This window comes from Perca fluviatilis, chromosome 20, assembly GCF_010015445.1.
Source record: "Perca fluviatilis chromosome 20, GENO_Pfluv_1.0, whole genome shotgun sequence".
NCBI classification, from domain to species: domain Eukaryota; kingdom Metazoa; phylum Chordata; class Actinopteri; order Perciformes; family Percidae; genus Perca; species Perca fluviatilis.
The window spans coordinates 21,601,661-21,625,268 of record NC_053131.1 but is presented as its reverse complement, the minus strand read 5'-3'; the positions used below and the strand labels follow the sequence as shown (position 1 = coordinate 21,625,268).

Here is a 23,608-nt window from a genome sequence, read left to right as displayed (position 1 = left end):
AAATGTCCCTTGCTGACGTACTGACACCATGCAGTGCAAGTGGCACAGAATATCAACATGGAAGCTTGTGTTTAATTATTTATTAAAATAATTATAAATCATTTATCATCATCGATAAGTACCAAGCAAATAATGTTCCCTCACTTTATCTAAAGCTGCAATGTTGGAGAGGAGTGGAAGCAAGGCTCACAATACACAGGCGTGCACATGATCTATTCCTCCCACGTAAAGAAGAGTAAGTGGTTTGACACAGGGAGATTTAAACACAAACACACACTTAAGACATGGAGACAATTTCAGATTATGTTTTGACAGATGGTAGCTGATACAACTTTAATCTTTAATCTTCAAGTTAGTTTCCAACAGTTTTAAATGTATCAATCATTTCTGCTTGATTTGTAGTCTGTATGTGAGAAGTGTTGATGATAGCACCAAACCTAATTGAAAAAACTGGACATCACAATGCAAATATCTGAAGCAACAGACTGCACAATTTGGATGGGAATAAACTACAGGACAAGTAATTTGACATAATGTATTTCCTATTCTGTACTGTGCAATATACATGTACACATTTTAGAGGAGGGTGTGTGATGCAACATTCAGACAAATAAATCTATTTTCAGGCAAGGCAGACACATTTTCTCATCAGAACCAAAAAGTTCCACGTTAGGAGAAAGCAAACGGAGAATTCACTCAGCTTACAATTAACAAAGACCCGGTTTTTCATTTTTAACAACTAGAGACAAGCATGTGTTAAAGGCATCACCTTGTGCTTTGTATGATATCCAGATGTAAAGCTCTCAGTCACTAAATATGGTTTAACATCTCATCATTGCCACATTCAAGCATACATTTTTCTGTGTTTAAAGACAAAAAAATAAAGACAAACAATATGGGGGGGGGGAAAAAAAAAGTAGTTTGCATACCAGTCGCTACAGAGTATAATAAATATCCATACAGTAAAATAGTGTCAAACAAAAAAACAAAATACTTAATATCAATAATGGATGTATAATAACGGAAACACAAGCTGTGAAGAGCTAAAACAGAACTAAAATGTGTTACCATGAGTCTGTGCCTACGTAGACCTGGAGGCATGAGTGTAATATGTAAAACTTGTTTGAAGAAATATTTGGATATTCTTCAGTTCTGCAAATCAATATCCATACAACCAAGCAGACAACTGTACATATTTAGAAAAAAAACTTAAATCAAGGTGTCAAGAGAACAAATATGAACATGAAATACATACATTTTATAACATGGATACACTAAAATGCCACTTGGTAAATAAGATAGTGAGGTTTATTCAGAGATCATCCTCTGAACAAGTAAAAGGCCATGGATCTCTCAGACTGTCATGCATGCCAGAGTATTAATATGTCGTTTTTAAATTTTTTTTATCCTCGACACATAAATAATTTTCAACGTTTTAAATGTACACTCCTATAACATAGTTCTATGTTTTCATACAACCACAAATTACATGATAAAATATAGACATTATACCAGCACAGACACAGTGACCTGAATGATTTTTGGCACACCAGATATCCACAATCTAGACCTACTGTTGTAGACTACTTTCAGCTCAGTTTGGGACAGACTACTTGATCATCTGGATATCTGGATTTTGGCCATGGTAAGCAACAGCCTATAACAGCTGAAAAAGGCTTAGTGCAAAAACTAAAATGTTGCAATACAGCATGCAATGGACCCTGCAGTTATACCTGCACGGATATAAAATATCTCCTTGTCATTACACGTGCGACATCAGAGAAACAATGCTCAATAATAAGAATTGCTGGAAACTAATCACATCAACCCCACGGGGTTCTCAACTAACTAATATTCTTTAAATGATACTTTTTTTTTTAATTATATTTTCTGATAGTAGAAAAATAGCTCAACAGCCTTATTTAACGTAAAATTAGGGACTTGTGTCAATACCAATCAAAATAATCACTCTGTAAATAATCAGAGTGGAAATGCAGGTTTCACACTCAGTCAAGTAACTCACATGTTCTGGCTGTTCTACAAAGGCCACAGGAACTCAGCTAAATGTTCTATATATTATTTATGCCTAAAAACTTCCTTTCCACAGATACAAGACAGAACCATTAGATTAACAGAGGTAAAGCAGTGACAGACTGCGAGCTGAGTGAGTGAGTGGTTCTCTCCGGTGCTCTGAGGAAGGAAGGCCGTCCCTGTTAAAGTTCTCCAGGTTTCTGGTTGCAGCTGGTGCACACCCGCACAGGGTGGTCCCAGCCCCGCGATGGAACCGGCCGACGCTCCGGGGAGCAGTCATCACACACTCCTTGGCCACAGGCGCGGCAGTGGTGCTTTGACAGCTTGGCAGTGAACTCGCGCTGGCAGTTGTGACAGGACAGGATGTCCTGGTCAGGCACCCAGTAGGCAGGACGGGCGGCATCTTTCACAAGGCCTACAGGGTAACACGTAACATAAATACACACACATACACAAGCACGTATCAGTTGTAGTATAAGGGGACACTTACACTTGCAAAACACATGGTAGTAACTGTAGGGACGCAACTAACGATTATTTTCATAGTTGATTATTTTCGCTCAATGGTGTTTTAAGCCCCCAACGTCTCCTTCCAGGCAACGCTGCGATTGTTGACTTCAAGGCACCTAACCCTAACCCTAGCCATAACCATTGCCTAATCCTAGTTCGACATTGGGGGCTTAAAAAACACTGATAAACATTATTTTCTGGATTAACATTAACAGGAACAGCTCGACCTTTTGGGAAATTTGCTTATTCATCAAGCTGAGAAAATCTCATGTCTGTTAGTTAGCTTAGCATAAAAACTGGACACAGAGGAAAACTGCTAGCCAGGCTCTGTTCAAAGGATACTGTAGACCTACACTATATTTACTGGTAAAGGGCATAGATGAATAACCTGATTGAAAACCTGATATACTGCAGAGGATATCAGGTTATTATTGTCTCTGTCCAAAGGTAACAAATTCTGCCTAGTAGCTCTGAAGCTCACTAATTAACACAATATATCTTGTTTGTTTAATCTGTACAAAAACTGAAGTGTAACACTGGCAAGTTGTGGCTTTACGGGGGGGGGGGGGGGGTTATGTCCTGAACATTTACTTGGCAGGGAGCAATAACCTCCTGGAATCTCAGCTGGTTGCCTGGTAACTGCTCCCAGCAAAGAAATAGTTCAGCACCTCCTAAAATTTCCCAAAATGTTGAGCTATTCCTTCAATTTAGAGGTACATTTACTAACTCTAAAATACTAGACTGATGACTGTTTGATTCTCATCTGCCTCTGCTTTACTTTAGCTCTATCCGTGCTTGTTTTTCCTCACTAATGTTCTACTAGTCCTAAACTGTCTTGGTTGGAGTATCCATGGAAACATGGAAACAAGATTTGGAAATAAGTATTTTGTTGTGATTGGAGCAGACTTTGCTCTAAGGTATTTTTGGGGTGGCAATGGATATGAAGATGTTTTCAGCAGGACATCAGGTTATCAAACACATATTCATCTATGCCTGTTACTAGTCAATAAAGGTCTACGGTAGACTAATGACGCAGCCTAATATACATATACCTGTGCTTTGAATTAAACAAATATGTTTAAGACATGTGTGAAACAACAACCTAAAGGCAAAATAAGAGCTATGATTTGTGGTGTGTATTTGAGTGAGTACAGCCCTTATTCTTGCCAACTCTTTGCAATCTCTTCCCATGCAGCTGAGCCAATTTACTTGATCTACAACACCTTTTGGATTATTTTGACAGAAACACAAAAATGTTCTTCTAATAAACACTGGACCAAAGTGCATTCTAGACTAGTGCAGAGAGTGACTGATCCAGGCTACTGCAAAGTCTACGAGACATCTTTATGTATGCCATGTCAAGAAACCTCAAAATATGTATTTTTGACTCAATAAACATATGGCAAAGGAGTTTACAACAGTCCCATAAAATGAAATGGATAAACAGGGTAACTGGTCAACTATCTCACCTTTGCACTAAGACTAAACAATAGAAAAAATAACTGAACGGTTAAACATTAGGTAGCAGAGCACTTCTACATGGAAGCACTGCCACTGTCAGGTGCTGAAAAGATTGTCAAAGGCAATTTTAGGTTCTGTAGAGAGCGTGTGTGGGAGGATTTTAAGTTTACGTTTTTTAAGTCCATAAAAAAAATGTATTGGCAAGAATAACAAGTTACAGACAAATGCAAATTCCGTATTTGAACTTCTGCTTGACAAACATAATTTCAGTCACTTGTCGGAGACGACTCCAAAAAACATCATGTTAAAGCGGTAGAACACACTAAGCAGGTTGGGAATCCATTGGCCCTGTTTGGACTGTGAGCTTTTGGTAATTGTACAGGCTCTATTACAGCTAGGCCATTGGGGCATCCCATACTGCTTATAAGGGAGGCTTTGCCAGTCAGACTTCTGCATAACATCTTTGAGAGTTCAAACTAGAAACAAGACCTCACGGCTTTTCTTTCTTACTGTAAATAAGCAGGTTATGCCTCTGCCACCAGAGGTCATTGTAACCAGTCACTCACAACTACTGGGTCATTTATTCCTGCTACGCAACAATCCTCTAGGTTTTTTTTGGGCAACACTCACCAAGTGGGATGTCAATAGCAGTGACCACAACCCCAATAGTGTTGGTGACTGCTTCTCCAACCTTCCTGGCGAGGGTTCCACCTTCTTCCTCCTCAAGCTCTGCCTCAATCAGCTCTGTATAAAGAAAACATCTCGAGCTCACCCAAATGTTACATGGCTGCATAACGGGAACATTTGACATCTTTGAAAGCGTGTGTACCTGCGTATGTAGCTCTCTGCTCGAAGCAGATGTCACAGACTCTAACGGGGGCAAGACCCCAGCCTCTCTCAGGGACGGGTGCAGCTTTGGAAGAGCAGCCATCGCAGAAGCCCTCCCCACAGGCACGGCAGTGATGCTTGGTGTCGTTGTCCTGGAAGACTGCGTGACACTTATGGCACACCTTGTACGAGAACAAATACAATAACAACTGAAGTTGTTATTCTGAGGCAGTCTAAGTTGTATCTTATGACCTGCAAAAATATATTGTGTAATAGGCAGAGAGCAAGTAAACATAGCCCTGGACACGAAAGTGTTGACTTGGCTGTTGGTGGCGGGTGGCAGAGGGTGGGGCTGTGTGTGTCACTCACCAAGATGAGGGAGTTGGGTTTCCAGTAGGCTGGGGCGATCTGATCTGTCAGCCAAGAGGTGACGGCCTTAGCAGGCTTGACACTGAGCTCTGACACAGACTGGGCCACTAGGTTGACTCCATCCAGCAGACGTTGTGCTGCATTGCTATTGTCCTTTAAAAAGCCATCCGACTGCAAAAAGCAGACAGCTTTTTACTACATGTATGTACATAAATAATTACCTTAAGCCATAATTCTAGGTCTGTATGATTACAGACAATTAATCTCCATCTGATAAATAAATTAAAAAGCCTGTTTCCCTTACCCCTGGCCATACATGCTGGATCTCAGTGCGGACAACTGTATCCACAGGGTCCTGGTTCCCATACCAGTATTGACGGCTCCGATAGATCACTCCACAGTTGGGACATTCAATAACGTACCTTAACATACAGTAGATACATAAATGTACAAGTCCCTGGAAATATAAATGTAAATATCTGAGGTATGACATTGAACATGTAAGCTAATAGAACATTTTTATTTTAGGACAGAGTCTAGAACACAAGTGCTAAAATTAGGCTCTGTATACAAGGTAACAAAAGTCTAACCCAGACCTTGTTATGCATGACCTGCAGGTCATTTAACTGATACTTACCCAGACCAGGCATATTTGGCGAGGCCCATCCATGGAGAGTCTGAGGAAGCGGAGGTCTTAGGGACAACTATCACTTCCTTTCCCCCTTCATAGCAAGCCTAAAGTGATGCACCACACAATAACGTGATACTAATTAGCCATGGAACACGAGTAATTACACAGTCAATGGTATAGAGAGAAGGATTTGTTCTATCTAAGAGCAACTGTGCTTACCTTACAGGTGTAAATGCGATTATCATACTGAACAGAATAACGACAACGATGCTTTGCCTCATGGCACACTCCTTCTCCTAAGTGGTTCATGCTGTTCTTGCAGCCAGATCTGGGATAGAAGTAAAAAGCAGATGTTAAACAATCTGAAAAGCAAGATATTGAAGAAGAGATTATAAAGGGAGGAAGGCACTGACCCACAGCTGAGGCACAGGCTGGAGCAGGTGAAGTACTCATCAGGAAAGAAGCAGCTGTGGGCTACAAGCTCACCTGTAATTTCCCCATTAAAACGCTCACTCAATGCCTGTGGGAGAATCAAGGTGCAGCAAAATTAATCTATATTAAAAATACATCTTTATCCAGGAACCAGTTTTTCCGCAAATTGTGTATCAATTAATTTCAATGCAACAACCAGCCAGTCTGAAGCAGGCCGTAAGCTGGCTGATATTCAAACTATATACAGCCGTACCTGCAGGGCTTTGAAGATGACCACAGGGGTGCGTGGGGAACGGGTGGCGTTGTTATCCAGGAGCTGCTCCAGTTTATTCTGCAGGCCACGGAAGTCAGTCGGAGGGCTGAGAGTCTGCGTGCCCCAGTACTGGACAGAGCTAAAGGCCTCTGGGAAACGGGAAAGCTTCTTAAAGCGCTCCGATAGCAGCCGATCTACTGACTCAGATGACTTATCTAAAACAAGACACAGATGGAGAGGTTACCATAGCCATTTTTATTATCACTATTAAAAGTGTCAAGAATGTTGCAATGTTGCCTATCAGTATAAAAAAAAAATAATAATAATATTTTTTTAATAATTAATCATTAATAATAATAATAATTTATGAGCAAAGACATGTAGCTCACTCATTAATATTAGGCTACATTTGTCCCAAGTCTTGAAGTCTCATACCACTGTTCCTTCATGTTTTAGCACATTTACTACAAATTATGCACACTTTACACTCCAAGGCCTACTATATTTTTTATGTTTTTTTTCTTCCTCAGCAGTAACTACATTTGACTTGGAGTGAATTGCGTGCATTGGAAAATGGACAGCAATGTAAAGTATGAGTTGTAGTAACTGGACTAAAACATGCAAATTGCTAAATTGTTTTTTAAGTGTCAAGTCACTACAGCTATAAATATGTGACATTTTTGACTTCACTACACGGTTTTCTTTTTAGTCCAAAAATTTGTATTTCACAAAAAGTTGGAATGCAGATTGCTACCTCCAGTAATGTAAAGGTAGGCTGTAGGTTAATATTTCCTAAACCTGTAATTATCTGCAGGGCTTAATCTTTACTTTAAAGGCCCCCGCTCTCATCCCTTACGGTGATGCAGACCTAAATTCAGGGTGATACAGTCACAATGTATTGTTTTAATAGACGTTTTCCTGAAAAATTAAAGGTTTGACTTGTCTAATAAATGTGTAACAGATGAAGTAATGAAACATCTATTACTAGTGGGACCTGGGAGGAACAGAAATGAGATATGTTACCTGAACCAAGCAGCTTAGTGTGGACTGTTTCATGGAAGATGACCACTGCAGGGCCCAAGGTGGACAGAGGGACATCCAGGCCACAGCGGGCCGTTGTGGCCTTCAGTTCCTTAGTGAAATGCTTCAAGTAAGCATCTGAGGCATCCCCAAGGAACTTGAAGAGGTCATCATGGAGACGGTCAGCATGGGTGCGGTAGATGATGAGGTCGGAGATGGCGAGCACCTTGAGCAAGAGACGGGTTCTTTGGCCCTGTTTGGAACTGTTCCCAAGCAGCCCCTCTGTGTCGATGACTACTACTTTACGGAAGGGGTCAAATGCTGCCCACACACCCACCGTACAGGACTCTTGTGTGGGAGAAGTTTTGAACACTTCTCTGCCCATGAAGAACGCGTGATTCAGGGTGTGAGATTTGCCCTCTCCCGTGTTGCCAAAGATGGACACCACCTTCAGCAGCTGGTCAGGGTTACAGCTCAGGGTCTTTACAAATGAAGATTCATCTTTTATCTTTGGAGAAACAAGAGTTTAGAAGTGAAAATGTGTTTGTTTGTTTAGATATTTTGATTCTGTTTCTATTCAATGACAAGTGTGACTTTTGCACAACTCACCTGCATTTCCTCATTTTCATCAACTAAGAGAAAACTGGATATCTTCTCCAGAAGTTTTGTTTTCTGAGATTTGGTCTCATCTGCTATTTGGACAGTGGGCGGGACAGATGCCTGGACAGATTTGGGTGGTGGAGGATAAGATGTGAGCTGGTGTTTCTTCTTGTTGCCTCCACTGTGTGTGCGTTTCTGGCAGTCTTGGCACAAGTTAACTTTGCAGTTCTGGCAGCGGACCACAGATCTATGGCGTTTGCCATTGTCTCCATTACCTCCTTTACAGATGTCACAGCAAGGGACATGCCCAGGTCTTATCTGAACCCGCTCATGGTTCTTCAGACTCTCCTGCCTGTGGAGCTCGAGCTCACAACGAACACACTGCAAGCTTTTGCATTCATCACACTCAAATGCAGCCTCCTCAGAGCCACCACAGACATAACTCTCTTGACATATTAGGCTAGTATTGACTCCTTTTTCTGAAGATGAGCCATGCCCGCTCATCGTTTCTTACAAGTTGAACTTGAATACAGAGCAGTGCTTATTTGAACAGCTTTGACAACAGTACCAGCTATTTCCAACAGCAGTTACTTAAAATGTGGTAATACTGACAACTGAAGTGCCCAAATACAACGACTAAATCAATTTAAAATAGCTGCATGGTAAAAGGGGAGGTGATCCACTCACTGTAACAACTAACTCTCAACAATAATACAATATATCAAACTACTTTCCGCAACATGAATTTCAAACACAACGGTTTTAATAATGTAATTTAGTGCAACTAACAGTGAGGCAATGAAGCAGAAACAGCCGTCTCCTTGAGTTACACTGGATATATGTTTACCACTAATAGTTAGCTTGTTCAGAAACCAAAGTTAGCATTTAGCTGCAGTATTACATCAATTATATTAAAGGTTAGCTCTAAAAAAGCTCTAAAATAATACAGAAACATGTACAGGCAGCCAGTACCTACTGAGACAATGAACTCTCCCTGAAAGGATGAATGTGCAAATGTTGATGCTAACAACAGGCTAGCTAGCAAACTGACCCTTAACAGCTTACTGGCAAACTAGGCAGATAATTTGGCATACAAGCAGCAAATTAGCTCACAGCTAGTAGCTAGGTTTCGACGGACAGTTTCAACTTTGTCCAAAGAAAAGCTGTAATTAGCGGACCAGCGAGCCCCAGTTCATAGCCGTCCAAACAAGCAGCTAGCATCCAGTCTGTCAACTGAGCTGTAACAACATATCAACAAAAACAACCACCAGTCGATGTCAAAAGCTCGGATATCAGCGGACTCTTTTACTTTAAAACTGGAGGGTAATCCGCGCTATTATTCCGTTTAAAAAAGTCTTTTAAAGTGTTACTGTATTTGAACCCTTCCGAGCAGTGTCATTGTTTTGTTCCTCAGCCCCCTCCCAGGCAGATTTCTCTAGCTACGTTATTTTGTTGCCAGGTCAGATCAGCTGATCAGATTATTTTCAGTCACAGGGTCAGAGGAGGGTAACGTGCGGATGCATGATGGGAAACGTATTTCCACATTCAGACTAGCTGTGAGGCGACAGATTCTGTGAAGCTTCCAAAATGTTTTCATGTGCTCAAAATCAAACTTGTTTGCTATTTAATTGAACTTTTAAACAATAACTTCTATAACCTAATTCTAGGCTATAACTTTGTCTGCAGGGCTGCAGATCTTAAGGTGTCTTGCATGTAATGTTGAGGGAGAGAAAAAGGTAATTTTTTTGCAACCAAATCAGCTTAACCTCTAGGATTTACCCCAAAGCACAGTGACATACCACTACGTTTTACAAGCTGAAAGCAAGAAGCACAAACACATTTAAAATGTCTTTGCAGATAATTTGTGCAATTTAATTTGTGTTTAACTTGTGTTTTTTTCTTTAGTGTTTTTTTGTGCTCTCCTGACACATACAAATAAATAAGATACAGACAATGTGAAATAATAACATCTTGATCTTAGTTGGTATAGAAAATTGCTCCAAATATCACAATACATTTTAATGAATATTATCCTTTGTAATAGTTTCTTTTGGGCAAATCTTAATTACTGTAATTAAAAATACATCTTTGATCATCATTTTACCACAGAAAATTCCATATGGGGGGCTGTTTTAAAAGTAACTGTGGTATGCCTCAGCATAAGCTTTGAAATTGATGGATTTAAATGGCTTTTGACTTGTAAAGTAGCACTTCAAAGTATCAGCAGGTGACCATTTGTCTCAAATGGCACTTTGTGTTTTCCCTCCATTTCTTCACTGACAGTACCTTCCACTGCAGGATCTACAGACTATGTTTTCACATCCATTCATTAAAGCAATTCTTTAAGAAAAAACACAAAATGAAATACACTGTAGTGCATTTATTACAAACCACATACAACACAAACACATACACAAAAATATGAACAACAGCAAATAAAACATGAAACAAAGGAAAGGGAAGATGAAAAAGAGCAGAAAATGTATCCTTCTTATTGCAATGCAGGTTGTCAACGATCTAAAATCATGTGGTTTTAGTGCACAATTCACATCCTCTAGAGAAATATTTAGATAAAAATGCATGATTTGTCATAAGAATCCCCAGACACACCGTGTCCACTAAGCAGAGTACATTCAATCAACTATTTGATTCCACATCAGATGAATCTGAAGATTTTCCTCCATCCACAATCACAAAAAGTCTTTAAACGTTTGAGCAGGCTGAGCTTTTTAGATGTTTTGCCAGTGTGCTTGTGCTTTGTGGCAGCAAATATAGCACAGTCAAACACATCTTTGAGGTTGTGTTGTGTCAGAGCTGAACACTCCACATAGTCATGAGCTCTGATCCTGTGTGCCAGCCTTCTGGCCCGGCTGAAGGGCACCGGCTTGGTGCTCCGCTGGTCCAGATGAATAAGGACGTCCATATTGTGGTGAAGGTCTGACTGAGTTCCAACCAGTACAATGGGAGAGGTCGGGTTGCCTGCTCGGATCTGTGGGATCCACTTGGAGGTGATGTTGTCAAAGGAGATGGGGTTGACCAGGCTGAAGCAGAGGATGAAGACGTCCACATGGGCATAGCACAGAGAGCGAAGGTGGTCAAACTCCTCCTGTCAGATCAAATAATGAGAGATGAGGAGGAAAGGACTAACTAGTCTGGTCAAAAACAATCTCAATGTGGTTTTAAAAAACATTTACCTGTCCAGCAGTATCTATCAGTTTCATACGAGTTGGGATTCCATTCACATGAACCAAACCTGGAAGTAATGTAGAAATCAGTTTTATTGCTGAGTCAAGTAGCCATTAACCTTTGAAAAATAACCTTCACTCACCAGTGAAAACATCAAAAGCTGTTTGTCTGTACTCGCTGTTGTATCCATTGAAGATGTAACTGATGATCATGCTAGTCTTCCCCACAGCTCCATCACCAACCAGCATGCAGCTCAGCTCATCCCTAAATCTGTTTGGTTTATCATGTCTCTGACAGGCCATTTTTCCTTATATTAGCTGTTAGACTACTCCATTATCCCCGCAGTTTGAAAGTCCTTGCAGGAGTACAGCATTACTGTAAACGTTGTCTTCTCCCCCAGAGGTCCGTTGGGGCCAATAAAGAAGAGAGGACACCTCGATTTGAAAGAACAAAGGCACCCAATCAGACGAGTGATGCCCCAGCACTTTGCCTGTTTCCGTTTGATGATGATTAACATAGTCACTCCCACCAAGACGGGTCTTGAACGCCCCACGATAAAGAACCTACAGTAGGCTAACTGATAATGAGATTTTCTGTTGCTATCTGTCAAAAATGAAGAGTTCATTTGTAAAAACAGATCAAATTCGTTCCAAAAATTAAAAAAACCCAAACTAGCTTGATCGATTTTCCCTGGATTGGACATAAAAAAAATGATTTAGGAAAAAAGAATAGGCTAGCCTACTAATAAATGAGATCTTAAAAACAATCCAACACACATATTATCGATATTCCCTGGATTGGACACAGAAAATGAACCCTTCATAGGCTACTCCAGTTGACAGCTCCAAGTAAAAAAACCAACCTATTATAATGCAAAATAGTCTTTAAAAGCCAATCATAGCTTATCTTGTTATGTATTTTTTTGTAATATTGCGCTGTCATTTGTAAGGTTTTGGAAAACGTTATTGCCAGGCTACTGCGTCTTGTTTAATCATCGTTGTCTTCCCGTTGACCAACAAGCAACTTTTTGTTTTTCTGGGTCAAAATTTTAAATTAAAACTTTTTGGTCAACGTTTTGGTCGTCTTATTCGACACTTTTGTCACTTTCCCCTGATGTTTTTGGCACTTTTTTATCTTTTATTTTTTCTTCAAATGCCATAAAATTGAATACAACACCCAAATCCAATGAACGTAGTAGGAATTTGGTTTAAAGAAACCCACATTTGTGATATAGAAACTTTTTGAAAATGGGCCCGACGACAACAGGAGGGTTAAAACTAATGCTACTTCAATATTTGCTTCTCAGTCTACGTCTTGATAGGCCTACTTAATAAATGTACCCAATAATTGAGTGTAATACCACTATTGGTCAAAAGAGGGGGGTGTTGCACCAGCGTTGGCTTTTGCATGTTGTACACCTTGCGCTTCATCCAGACCATAGACTGTATATTATACAGTCTATGATCCAGACGCTGCTTTCAGTTTCTTCTGAACAGACTACAACTATCCGAGTATTCACGGTTAGTCAGACACGTAATGAACTTTTATGTGTGTCAATGTATAGTGTATTCTAATAGGACAGATATGTTTCCCAAAAAGACCATTTCATTTCATAATGTATTTATTAATGGTTGATCCATGCTCTCTTAACATCACACCTCAGTAACTTTGGTATCAGAGAATTGTTTTATTTTCCCTGACTTGGATACCACCTTGTTGTACTAATTGTTCATGTGTTTTCAATCTATAAATTTAATTTTCTGAAGGCAGTTTTATTCTCCCATGTAAAAGGGGCAAAGAGCACAGCTGATGGGGCATTGTTAGACTGTCACCAGCTGCAGTTTATAGCAGAAACTTCATGTGCCATGTTTCATCCTGTCTTTTTCAGGGTGACTGGGTTCATAAATACACACAAATAATACATTTAATGAAAATAAAACCCCTATTATTAACATTCACTTGCAGATTACACTGCAAAACTACCACTAATGACAATAATAATACCTTAATAAAAACACTGCACTAGATGCACCCTGACCACTACACCGGTGCAATGACTAGTGCAGCACACTATGCACAAAGGGGTGTATTATTGTTTGTTTCTCAGCTAGTCACACCTCAATACAGTCTAAAATGAGTTGGGATGTAATATACAGGCATTTACCCTGTTAATCTTTGGCTCCGTACAGACTGCTCAACTGGCATTCTTGCTAATATAACAATGAACTTGTATTTCTGATGAGGATCTTAATGTGTCTACTTATTGGAGAATATCTATTCAAAGTGTTTATTTGCATTTCTTGACATTATTATGTCAAAATAGTTGCTCCAAGTTGTACTGCCTCTTTTGCATGGAACTGCTTTTGGTGCACAGCTGTATGATTTATGATTGTTTTTATGAAAATAAGAAATGTGCAGGTGATGATGCTTATGATCAAGCCTTCAGATCATCATCACACACCAATCCTCGTGTCTCCCCACTGACCTTATGAAGTAGGTCTACATTGTCATAATGTTAATAATAGCAATGGCTATAATAATAATTAGACATTGTATTTTGGTTGTATTGAACTCACTATTGCAGTTATATATTTTCAAGATATTATGGCTGAGGGTATACATTCAAAAACTCAAAATCTGCATGATCACACAAGAATTGTACGAGCATTGTAAGATGTGGTTTTAGAGATCGGGAAACGTTTGTGGTTGAAAATACAGCTTTAAACAAAGTGTTGTTCCTTATCTGTCTGAGCCTGCAGGAAACTCTGCGTGCATTGTGTTGTAAGGTCTCTGCTTCCTGTTTGTCGTTGTTTCTTGCTCACTCATTCTCTTCTCCCTTTCTCTCCCCCTTTTTCCCACCACCTGCACTGAGAGTGATAGAGTTTATTCCCCATGGTAGGAGGACAACATCTGGTCCCCCCCACCCCCTTGCCCCTGACACACGTCATGTCAGCTCCCATGCTACACCTCTGGCAGCTGTGAGTCACAATGCTCGTGTTCCTTAATTCAAGGTAAATGTCAAACACAGGAAAAGGTCTTTAAATATCTCCACATCCAAAGATTGTCTTTCCTGTAACAGCCTTTTATCATCATAGATCAACCAGTAAGCTGCTCTTCAATGCTACAAAGGCATACTTGCACTGTGTAGCTATATGCAGATGTCTTTGCAAGGTTTGCATGTACCTTAACCTGTGCAGCAGATGTCAGCAGCGTGCTGGCGACTTTAACAGTGGCTCAGTGTCTAGAGATAATCAATTGGGATGCATATCTGATACTGTTAACATGTTTTGGTTCTGCATTCTCATGCTCTCTCTCTCTGCATGACGAGACATGCAGAAATGTATCCTGACATAGATTTATTGAGGTAATCTGCTTAGTAACAGTCTCTCAATGTGTGCAGCTTAGGGAGAGCCCCCAATATACACACAGCACACTTCAAAATGAATTTCACTTGTGTTGACTAACTCAAGTGAATTAATGCAAATACGATAAATTCATGTCTCCCTGAACTATTGCTCTGGTTGTTAAAAAGTAAACCCCAGCAACTGACTCAAATTCCTGTTGCATCTCAAATCTGACAACAATAGAGAAATCTGCCAGATAGGTGTTAAAAGATTATGCTCTTCCCTAAGCCAGAGAGAGATCAGCATGGCACACTGTAGACAGGCCACAAAACAAGTGGCTGACACAAAGATGGAGTGATAAACACCCATTTGCATAACATTCGCTTCATAATGTCTCTTTAAGTAGATATTGCCTAGGCTCTTAAGTGGTGAGGATTAGAGCAGGATCGGTGCTTCCATCACACTGAGACCTCATTTCCCTCTTCTTCTTTAGTTCCTAGGTGTGACTTTAGGGTCACCACCAGGACACACTGTCACTTGCTATACATATATTCAACATAATCTCAGTGATACCGTTTGCATCCTGATGTCAACCTGAGGCCTATACCACAAAGCAAGATTTGGGGTTACCGAGGTAACTTCAGGGTCAATCCAGGGTTTTGTGTATCACAACGGTGGGTCACTTGTTACCGGGTTACATCGCCCTGACCTGCTTGCTTGAATTTGACACAAAACATAGGCTGTGGTGGAATAAGTTATTTTGTGTTCAATGATAATGTGCAGTTAGTTTGAATAAGTTTTGATCCCCTTTACTGATGCACAGACACATTTTTGCATGTTCTGCCACTAAATATTACTGCACATTAAATGATGGGAATGTCATTAGTTTAGCAGGTATTTAAATAGTATTGGGATAAATGCAAAGTTTGACCTGATGATTCTAGATGAATCATTCAAATGCGTTTTCCAAATTTAATGAAAAACTACCAATAATAGTTGTCGAGACTTCAAAACCTCAATGTGAACTGTACCGTGGTACTAGAGTCAAGGGATCACCAAAGCCATTAGGATTCACCCTCTGAGGACCATTAATGTCTGTACCAGATTTCATGGCAGTCCATCCAATCGTTGTCAAGCTATTTTGGTCTGGGGCTATAACTTTGTCCTCATATTGATGTGTGGGGTTTCTGCTTCACATGAGAGTCATATCATGCATCTCTCCAGTTTATTAGCAACAGGATACAGCCCCCTTCCCAGGACAACTCGAATTCTAGCACCTTATAGTCACTGCACCAAGTGATTCATGGGAATTCAGACCTGTGTGGATCCCTGCCCTACCTCCTCGCTCCCACCCCGGCTGTTCACATTCTTGGCGTGTAGCCAGTTATTGCAGGAAAGCATAACAGTCTGTGAATACATTGCAATTGTTTGAGTGAGGATATACATGCCATGTCTTTTTTGTTGGATCAGTGCATTTGCAGTTAATCTGAATTAATATTATAACCAGTATAGTATCCTTTGGATGTGAACCAGCTTAGGGTAAGTCAGCATGTCCCCATTTCTAAGTAAAGCTTAAGTGTTTTTTGGCTTTTGTTGCCCAGCAAGCAGACCCGTCAATTTAGTTACTCCTGCTCCATTAAACCCTGGCAGGGGTCCAGGAGGGACTAATCCCACTTTACCCTCCAGAAAGCATCACAGGGGGTCTGTCCTCTGTGGCTCATGGGATAGCCCTGCTCCAAAACAGTTAAACAAGCATCCTTCAATTGGGCTGCTTGGTGACAGCAGCTGATAAGCAGAAGCAGATCGCAGATCAATATAAAACTGAATTGGAATAGAAAATATTATTGTGGTCTTCCAAAGCTGCAATTTCCATAGCAAACAAAATGGTAACTGCATTCTTCTCTATCAGGTGTGTTTTTCACCAAACTGGTGAATCACATGTATCTGTGCATAACTAATATCTCATGTTTTAGTTGTCTGTGGAGCCATCGGTTGTCAAAAGTAGAACAATGCCTCTTACCTTTTGTCAATGTCAGAGTAGCAGATGACTGTACACATCTGGAATGCCGATTGATGTGCTGTCAATACACACCTACATCTACGTCAAGGGAAAAACTGACTTTTTTTTTTCCAAGTAGGTGTGATGACACAGATGTATTTGTCATTTTATTTATTGTCCATTCTGTCACAATCAAGAGAAGGGTTATAATTTAAATGAAATGCTTGCTGCATGAAAAATACATGCACAGACATTACACTAAAGACATTTCTTTTAAAAGCTATTCAAGGTATGATGATTCCATGTACAAAAGCAAATCCACATCAATCCTTCAATGTCTGAATGTTTGATCCGATGCATTTCAGGGAACTGATAACAATATCACCAGGGGCCTCACCCTTTGGTCTTTGAAACATCTGTTTTTTCTTCTTTAGTTTCAATTGGCTCCACATCAATCCACACAGCAGCATATGTTCTCATAGAGCCTGATTAGAATCTATTTAAACAGGAAACTCTGCCGCAATTGGCTGATTAACATGAGAACACAATCTTTTTAAAAGGGATTAAACTTTCCAAACAAACAGAGCATCATTACTTGCCATTACACACTTGAAAATGAAATAAAAGTGTTTAAAAAGCTTGTTTATGTTAGTCAACAAGAACACATTCATGGTTATGTTGAGATTGTTAATGAATTGGTTACAAAACTAGTGTGTTAAATAAGTGCATTTTCATTGCATGAGTGTACCAAATGTTCCAGAGAAGGGGAGTGGGCAAAAGATTAAAGACATTGATGGTAAATTTCTCACTTAGAAGGTACTCAAATGAACAAATGAAGTGAGAACAAATATTTGGTATCAACATAGACAGATCTTATAATCAGTGCTAAAAGACATTTGCAAGCAGACCGAGGCTATAACCATAATGTTGCAAAGACACTTTTCCCTCTAAAAGATACAAACCAGCGTCACCTTAGTGTGCTATTGAAGCATAAAGTCTCTGAGACTCTCACAATGACTCTGCAGCTGCTTGATAAAATGCCATTGATATCCAACCTCTGTGAGTGTATGGGAAACAGAGCTGCCTTTTCCTGTTTCTTTGAGAGAAAACACTCCAGAGAAAAATGGCAGGAAATCTCCAGGGCCTTTTGATTCAGGCTGAGAAAGTAAGTCATAGTACCTAAGACCTTTGAGTCCTTATGATGTCAGGGCCATCTTAGGAGGGAAATGTCAAGCAGTGGGTAAGAAAGTCCAACACGTTTTCATTATTCACAAGGTCATTTGAGAGTCCCTGATTACATAGTGCAGTTTGTGTTACACATATTAAACTAACTTTTAAGTTGTGCTTGCTATTCGAATACAGCTTGTGTCTGCCAACACCGCCTGATCTCATGAAGTGGCGTATGTATGACATGCCAATTTGTATGCCATTTTTGGCGTGTTATCAAGACACATACTCGCTTTTTAGCGTGTTTATCAACGCTGTTTGGCCTCCATTGACTTACATTACCTTGCGATTGTGTGTGAATTTACGCCGTAGCGATTAGTATGAAAGGGCGAAAATCCGTGTAGGGAGGTTGGTTAGGGTGGTGGATGGGTCAAACACAGGACTTTCACCCAGGAGACCGGTGATCGTGTCCCGCGTGTCACGTTTCCTTTGTGTCACGTGTATCACGTTTCCTAAACTCAACAGTCGCGTTCTTCTTTTACTAAACCCAACCCGTCCGCTGTATACGGCGCTCAAAATGCGTACAGATAACACTCCATTTGGCTTAAGAAAGTGGGCGTGTATGTTTACGAAGTCATGATGTCATGTTGGCCAACAGGACATACACGGTATAGCTGATCACTTTATCTGTATAACTTCCACTAAAGGCCTTAGTGAAGGCACTAAAACAGATTAATTCCCATATTTCCCTTTTTTTCCAAAGATTACATTAATCTTTAATTGTGTAAGATAATATTCCAAACACAGAGCAAATGTTTGAGGCAGGAATCTTCAATCAAATGACACACAACCATCTTAATATTCCCTTGACGTCGTGGTTGTTCCCTTGCTTGCTTTCACCATCTACATTTAGCAGCTGCCCATGTCTCTAAGCAGTTGGGCAATCATTTTATTTTTGGCATGTGTTGACATGCAGAGAGAGAAAGGTAACGTCATTCAATAAGTACGCATAGCATTATTCTGAGTTGGCCAATCATTTTGTGGCACAGGCTGCTATGCAAACACGGTGTGCTGTTTTGACCAAAACAAGCACCTGTCCCTCTCCGCACAGAGCGTGAGTACCACACAGCTGGGCATGAGAAGCTGTCTAGGCCAAAATTTAAAACTTTACTTGCGCATACATATTCGTACTAAACACTTCCACATACATGCATATTTATACATATGCCTGCCATACATAATGTGAGAATGTGTATGAGGGTATGAGAGTGAATATTTTTGTATGTGTGCTTGAGGATGTATTTTGGAGGCAGATGTATCACCTCTAGCCTCTTGGATAAACTGTACTTGTGTAACGTATTCCTCTTAGAGATTTAACCCGATTGACTTAAACATTGGTCAGTACAATCTATAGACCTTGGCAAAGCTAAATTGCAAAGCTTTGAGTTTGTCGTATGGCATGGGCGTGGCATAAAATTTCCATGTTAAGCTGCAAAACAGGTTGTGGTCAGACTGTTTGCCAAAATGCCACTGTGGCACTGCGCGTGGCACTGAAAAAACCCCACCTGCTTCAGCCAATTGTTGGGCCTTCTGAAATTTAACCACAAGAGGTTTATTTAGCTTCACAACGTGATAGGGTAGAACCTAGATCGCACCACATACACGTTTTGACGTCAACATGGGCATACTGCACAAGCGTCAACACTTGGACCCAGATTTGCACAACGCAACTCTGTTAATGTTATCGTCTGTCGTTGCAGCTGAAGACGGACTGTTAGAGAGCATAGTGGCCCTTTATCGTGAAAAATTACCAATAGAAGATTATAAACCAAAAACTACACAACTGGACATGTTGCAACCATGGCTGATGCCGACATGTGTATCGGGTGTGATCTAGGATCTACTCTGTAGATGCTCATGCTGAGCCATCTGCAAAAGCAAAACAAGTTTGCATTGCTTAACTGAGTTGGACTCAGAGGTTTCCTGGCATTCCTGCAAAGCAGACCAGGAAGCATATGCACAGCCTGCTACCTCTCCTCCCCAATACCATTGTTTGCTCAAATGCTTTTAAGAAAGGTTTAGTGGTCTCATGTACAATAAAACTGAAACATAAATCCCCTGGGAAAATATCCAACTCTGTGGCCCTTGATGCACAGTCACAACCATTGTCACAAAACCAGGATATTTCATTGATGAATGCTACACTGGCTTAGGAAGCTGCTTCTAATTTGTCCACCATAGCATCCCAGAAAGTCAATTCAAAGACCATTTTTTCATTTATTTGATAGCTCCTCGACTCGGCTGAACCGGAAGTTGTTCTGTCCCTCCTCGGTGAAGGCCGTCTCAAAGCTCTTATTTCATCCCCGAGGACCAAACATCGAGGAGGGATCGTCAAGGAGCTATAGCTGTGGATACACAGGAGCAGCCTTCCTGGAAGCCGTGCACCTGAAGGAGTTGCTAACTCCACCGAAACAGCTGACGTATTTATGGGACACTTCAGAAGTAAGGACGTCTCATCCCTCTAAAACGCATTTGCTTGTTGCCTCTCTCCTCCAATGAGTTCATCGCGTCTCTCCTGGGCCTCCTCTGTGGTGCAAGGAAGGGAGGCAAGTGGAGGAGACGGGTATGCAATTTAAGGGCTTTGGGACGTACCCATGGTGGGTTTTTTCACTCAAAATGGAGGTGCAAATAACCTACAACTAAAGACACACAGCTGGTGAAATCTGAAAGAACACAAATTGGACTAAGTCAAATATTCTCACAAGTCCATCTTAAAGGGGTGATAGAATGCAAAACCGATTTTACCCTGTCATAGTTGAATAACGACAGTTCTGTGGGTAAATAGGACATACATAGAAGCTCAAAGTCCCACTGACACCCCTTTACTATGAAAATTTCATATTTTGAAACTGCCGCTGAAAACGGGCGAATCCCAACAAAGCTGGAAGTTGACGTCAACCTCCCAAAAACCGGAACCTTTGTCAGCCCATGGGTGTATTAATTGAACGGTCACGCCCCAATATTTACATAGGCTACACAACTGACCTGAGATCAGGTAGTCTTCAGAATCTAGGTCGCGCATATCTCTGCTATTCCATTACAAAATTCACTTCTGAAACTTTTTTCACTTTACGAAAATGGATGGCTAATTGCAAATTTTGTCCAACTGTGTGTCGGAATTCAGCTGCCGGTGCTGCCTGTGTTGCTGCCTCGCCGCCCGACCTGCCTTCCTTCACAGACCCCGGCCTGCTCTGAGGTACTTGGAGCTCCGTCACGACTGGCAGCCCACAGCACTCCATACCCACGCAAAGTCACCGGTTTTCACAAATATTCATTATCTTGAAATCGGACACCGTTGTTAGCTTTAAGGGAGATGTTGTATAAGTGGCGTGACGAAATTCAAACTAAATATACTCAAATTAAGGCGAAAAGGAAGCTAACTATCCGTGATTTGTAGCTAGGATTGAAGGGACAGTCACAGCTAACGAAACACCTAGTATTCACAAATATTCATTAACTTGAAATCGGACACCGTTGTTAGCTTTATAAGACATATAGTTAGATTTTGTGTAAGTGGCGTGACGAAATTCAAACTGTAAATATAATCGAATCAAGGCGAAAAGGAAGCTAGCTAACTAACCGTGGTTTGTAGCTACACATAGCTAAGATTGAAGGGACAGTCGCAGCTAACGAAACACCTAGTTTTCACAAATATTCATTAAATTGAAATCAGACACCGTTGTTAGGTTTATAAGACATATATTTAGATGTTGTGTAAGTGGCGTGACGAAATTCAAACTAAATATAATCGAATTAAGGCGAAAAGGAAGCTAACTATCCGTGGTTTGTAGCTACACATAGCTAGGATTGAAGGGACAGTCACAGCTAACAAAACACTTTGTCTTCACAAATATTCATTAACTTGAAATCGGACACCGTTGTTAGCTTTATAAGACCTTTAATTAGATTTTGTATAAGTGGCGTGACATGTGTGTAACATGTGGTAACAGATTGCTGGTGTAACAAGCTCGCTGACGGCGCTCTCACTCTCACACAACGGGCCATTTAGCTAGCAGGAAGAGGGGAGTTGAAGGCCCTGGAGCTCTGTCAGGGCAGCGGTGTTGGTAGTCCCTGCTGTGGGCTGCAGCCGTGACCAAGCTCCAAGTACCTCATAGCAGGCCGGGGTACCTCATAGCAGGCCGGGGTCTGTGAAGGAAGGCAGGCCGGGCGAAGAGGCAGCACCGGCGGCTGAACTCCGACACACAGTCTTACCAAATTTGCAATTAGCCATCAATTTTCGTAAAACGGCCCATATAGTTGATTTCTCGCTTAAAAAAGTATCAGAAGTGAATTTAATAACGAAATAGCCCGATAAACAATGTATAACTTTGCAGTGTCTGAAATATGAGAGTCTCCCATGTGTTTGTAGTTTGCTCAAACCAATCAGCGCGTAGCTCATTCTGAATATTCATGAGCATACCATATTTGGAAGAAAAGCTCTTGTTCCAAATAGAGCCATATTCACAGGGTAGTTAAGGGCCTAATAAAATATCATTTGGGCAATTTTCAGCCCAACCAATGTTACATACCCCATTAGGAGACCTTAATGAACAGTGTAAAATACCCTATATAATCATTCTATCACCCCTTTAAGTAAATAAGGATACCATGAAGCTATCAGTTAAAACTAACTTGAACATGTGATTAAAAATTAAGGTGTAAAGTATAACTCATCTTACCAACTGCCACCCTATGCGAAGGTGAAAAAGAGTGACTGAGATGGAGTGCAGTCTTTAAATAAGGAGTGACCAGGTGAACGCAATCAGGTAATTAGGGGTGACAGTAGGAAGCATATGGAAAGGAAAGGAAGTGAAGTAAAGGAAGTGCCAAAAATAGGATAATATAGGATTGTTACAACAAATATACCTGCTGAACATCAGCATTTTATCATTTTCACTATGAGCCTGTTAACATGCTGATGATTGCATTTAGTTTAATTACAGCCACACAGAGCAGCTAGTGTGGCTGTGTACTCTTCTAATAAAACATTGAGAACAAAGAGGTCATGTTTCCACCATTTCAACAACGCAGTGGCATATTGTTTTTTTCTTGAGATAATGTGGATTCTTTACACATGCAACTGTGAAATGTTATTTATATGCTACATGGTAATTAGCTATTATTGATTTCAATGCAACAAAAACTCAGTTCATGTTTATACATCATACAGTACAACATAAAATGTGTACATTTTCTAAATACTTTCAAGATAAAACAGAGGAAAAGTTCACTCACAGATTATCTCAAAGAGCCATTTTCCCTCAGGGCCTGACACCCCTCGGCCAGGTGCAGGCAGCTGTGGTGGGTTTGAGTGTAAAAGAGATTAAGAAAATGAAATTAAGAGCAGCAATGAAGAAGGAGGCAGCTCTCTGTCTGGAGCTTTAATTTTGCCAAGCCTGGTTCTGTCCCTAGACCTGCTCCAAATAGATTGGATTAAAGATCCAGTGGGTGTGAGACTGACTCATGTTCTGTTCAGATGAGAAGAAACAGTTTTGACATCAACCACTGGCCAGGATGAATGGATTCAAGAATTGTGTTTATCTTTGCGCAATGATGGATGAGTCTAAACTGTTCTTTGGACCGAGATGAGCAGCAGCCCAAGCCCAAACCAGATTCAGTCTTTTGATCTAAGTATTTCAAATAAAATATATAACATATGGAACATCAGTTTCTGTTTCTTCTTTGTTGATTGATAGAGGGTTGAAAGAAGGCATGTG

At 40.6% G+C, this 23,608-nt stretch overlaps 2 protein-coding genes across 2 annotated transcripts; both read right to left on the bottom strand.

Moving 5' to 3' along the window:
* Positions 1-301: 301 nt before the first annotated feature.
* LOC120549393 (zinc finger FYVE domain-containing protein 1-like) lies at positions 302-9,991 on the bottom strand. The gene is made up of 11 exons (XM_039786282.1): positions 8,145-9,991; positions 7,539-8,043; positions 6,516-6,730; positions 6,244-6,350; positions 6,050-6,158; positions 5,837-5,934; positions 5,504-5,621; positions 5,200-5,370; positions 4,832-5,012; positions 4,633-4,746; positions 302-2,446 (listed from the first exon to the last, which is right to left on the bottom strand). The coding sequence occupies exons 1-11, from the start codon at positions 8,637-8,639 to the stop codon at positions 2,214-2,216; spliced, it is 2,346 nt and encodes a 781-aa protein (XP_039642216.1). The 5' UTR covers positions 8,640-9,991; the 3' UTR covers positions 302-2,213.
* A 129-nt stretch (positions 9,992-10,120) lies between these two features.
* On the bottom strand, positions 10,121-12,537 carry LOC120549394 (rho-related GTP-binding protein RhoV-like). Its single transcript, XM_039786283.1, has 3 exons — positions 11,464-12,537; positions 11,330-11,388; positions 10,121-11,241 (listed from the first exon to the last, which is right to left on the bottom strand). The coding sequence occupies exons 1-3, from the start codon at positions 11,621-11,623 to the stop codon at positions 10,792-10,794; spliced, it is 669 nt and encodes a 222-aa protein (XP_039642217.1). The 5' UTR covers positions 11,624-12,537; the 3' UTR covers positions 10,121-10,791.
* Positions 12,538-23,608: the final 11,071 nt, after the last annotated feature.

Bases quoted from the DNA above. Each gene is read 5' to 3' on its own strand.
- LOC120549393 (XM_039786282.1), bottom strand. From the start codon at position 8,639: ATGAGCGGGCATGGCTCATCTTCAGAAAAAGGAGTCAATACTAGCCTA. The intron at 5,935-6,049 runs GTAAGCACAGTT...GCATCACTTTAG, and splicing joins ATCGCATTTACACCTGTAAG to GCTTGCTATGAAGGGGGAAA. The intron at 4,747-4,831 runs GTACACACGCTT...TTCTTTATACAG, and splicing joins GCAGAGAGCTACATACGCAG to AGCTGATTGAGGCAGAGCTT.
- LOC120549394 (XM_039786283.1), bottom strand. From the start codon at position 11,623: ATGGCCTGTCAGAGACATGATAAACCAAACAGATTTAGGGATGAGCTG. The intron at 11,389-11,463 runs GTGAGTGAAGGT...CATTACTTCCAG, and splicing joins AGCTTTTGATGTTTTCACTG to GTTTGGTTCATGTGAATGGA. The intron at 11,242-11,329 runs GTAAATGTTTTT...TTGATCTGACAG, and splicing joins TGATAGATACTGCTGGACAG to GAGGAGTTTGACCACCTTCG.